This window comes from Penaeus chinensis, chromosome 40 (genome assembly GCF_019202785.1).
Source record: "Penaeus chinensis breed Huanghai No. 1 chromosome 40, ASM1920278v2, whole genome shotgun sequence".
Lineage (NCBI taxonomy): Eukaryota > Metazoa > Arthropoda > Malacostraca > Decapoda > Penaeidae > Penaeus > Penaeus chinensis.
This window is the reverse complement of record NC_061858.1, coordinates 27790922-27793371: the sequence shown is the minus strand read 5'-3', so window position 1 is coordinate 27793371 and position 2450 is coordinate 27790922. Positions and strand designations below refer to the sequence as shown.

General features: G+C 64.6%; 1 protein-coding gene across 1 annotated transcript; it reads right to left on the bottom strand.

Annotated features, from left to right (window-relative positions):
• Window positions 1–200: 200 nt before the first annotated feature.
• LOC125047060 (forkhead box protein C1-like) lies at window positions 201–1515 on the bottom strand. The gene has a single exon (XM_047645129.1). The coding sequence runs from the start codon at window positions 1513–1515 to the stop codon at window positions 340–342; it is 1176 nt and encodes a 391-aa protein (XP_047501085.1). The 3' UTR covers window positions 201–339.
• Between the last annotated feature and the right edge of the window lie 935 nt (window positions 1516–2450).

The window sequence follows — 2450 nt, the reverse complement described above, 5'->3', positions numbered from 1 at the left end:
TAAACCCCAAGTCCTCAATACTTGGCGGCGTCGTCGTAGTAGGCCGGGTACTTGTAGGAGGCGCGGAAGCCCAGCTGGCACGAGGGGTTGGTGAGGAGTCGCTGGGACTCGAACATGTCGCGCACGTTCGGGAAGCCTCCGTCGCCGCTGCCTGCCGTCGAGCCCGTCTCCAGGGGCTGCGAGTACCACGAGCCGTGCGAGCGCGAGTAGGCCGCCGCCGCCGCCGCCGCCTGCATGGTCATGCCTCCCACGGCCGCAGCGCCTCCGGCAGTCACGGTGCTGCCGCACGCGCTCATGTCCTCTGCAGTGGCCGTCGGGAAGACCGAGGGGGCGCGGGTGTCACTGTACTGGCAGTAGCCCATTGTGTCGTAGTACATGCTGGAGCGGTACTGCTGCTGCGCCTCCGTCAAGAGCGCCCCGGGGGAGGCCTCGCGCCCCACGTCGCGGCTCCCGGGCACCAGCGAGTCCACGCTGAAGGAGGAACCCACCTCCAGGTACGAGCCCTCGTGGCCGGCGCTCGCGGACGTTGTGGGCAGCGAGGTGGGCGGCAGGTGGGCGTGGGTATGTAAGGGCGGCGTGTGGGTGTGATTGTGGAGAGGCGGGGTGTGTGTGTGGGCGTGCAGGGGCGGCGTGTGGGCGGCGGCTTTGACTTCCGGCAGGCAGGCGGGAGGGAGGTCCGGGGAGTCGAGGGGCTCGGTCTTGGGCTGGCACAGGGGCGACAGGGGGGTTCCGCCCCCCACCTGCCCGCCCTCCCCCTCCTGCGGCCCCGACACCACTGACCGCGGCTGCTGCGGCGGCTGCGTCGGGGGCTGCTGCGGGTGCGGCTGCTGTTGCTGTACTTGTTGCTGCTGCGGCTGGGGCTGCGACTGCTGCGTGATGCCCACGGCCGTGGCGTCCGCCTGCTGCGTCCGCGGCTCGGTCTCCGTGCCCGTAGGGCGTGCCCTGCGTCTCCTGCTGCCGCTTGAGCGCCTCGTCCTTCTCCCGGATGGCGTCCTTCTTCTTGAAGCGCTTCCGGCGGCGCAGGTACGAGCCGTTGTCGAACATGTTGCGCGCCTCGGGGTCCAGCGTCCAGTACGAGCCCTTGCCCGGCTTCTTGTCGTCCCGCGGGATCTTGACGAAGCACTCGTTGAGGCTGAGGTTGTGGCGGATGGAGTTCTGCCAGCCCTGCTTGTTCTCGCGGTAGTACGGGAAGCGCTCCATGATGAACTGGTAGATGCCGTTGAGGGTCACCCGCTGGTCGGGGTTGTTCTGGATGGCCATGGTGATGAGCGCGATGTACGAGTACGGCGGCTTCACCATGTCCTTGGGCGGCGTGTGCTGCTGCGGGCTGTAGCCGTACGGGTGGTAGCGGCTCATGGCCGTGTAGCCGTCGTAGCTGTAGGCGTTGGGCGTCATGCTGGACATCTGCTGCAGGGCCGCCGGCGGATAGGTGGCCGCCGGGTGCCGGTAGTAGGACTGTTGGTCCCCGAACAAGGTGTGCATCTTGACGGGGTACGTCGACCACTGGTCACACATGGCTGCACAGCATAATATGGCCTACCCCCGAGAGGAAGACCGCCTGCCCTTCGCGAGGGGACGCCGAGGGGAGCCGCGAGGCGCTCGGGAGCTGAGGGAGAGCAGCGGCGGTGCGGGCGGTCGCCGCTCTCGCCCGGCCGCCTGCGATCTCACCTGCGGCGCTGCGGCGGACTGCCCCGTTCCTGGGCCTCCTCGCCTTGTCCTCACGCACGCCACGCGCCTTCACAAGCTCACCCTCAGTACAAGCTCTGCACTAACCAACCTCGATGCGTTGATCCTCGGGTAAGGGCAGGGCTTGTGCGGGCGGCAGGAAACGGGCGGGTGGGCGGCCGAGGGCGGCAGAATCGTCTTGGTCGCTGTGCTGGTCGTCGGCGGGCGCCGTTCGCGTAATCCAACCTCGGCTCACAATCGGTCGGGCGCGGTCACACGCAATGTGCACTACGGAGAGTTCCTTATACAAATCAGCTGCACCACGTAATCTTTCTTAAGAAAATTCTTGGCTCGTGGCTTGATTAAAATCGTGAAAACACATCGGCAGTCTTTTTCTTATGATTCCAACAATGCTAAAGAAAACAGTGTTGTTGCTATTCTAAACACCACAAGAATTAGTAGCGGCTGCTAAGTCAACAAGCGTCCACCACCGCACAGCGTTACTCTCTGGTTCCGCTCCAAAGGCCGACTGAACTCGCTTAAAGTCTCGGAAAATTTACTTTAAGCCAACAGTTTAATCCTTCGCCATGTTATATTTTTGGCCCCGCCCACGAGCGCCTCGACCAATCCACGCGCGGGTTAGCCTCTCCCCCGCCGATGAATGGCTGCCTATTGTCACCGCCAGCCAATCGCCGCCCGCCTCTCCTGAGTTATGATCTCCGACTCCGCCCACTGATATCAGATGATTGGTAAGCGAGGCGAGCGAATTACGTGGTCCTTCCCCT

Coding starts and splice junctions, on each gene's coding strand:
- LOC125047060 (XM_047645129.1), bottom strand. CDS start 1,515: ATGTGTGACCAGTGGTCGACGTACCCCGTCAAGATGCACACCTTGTTC.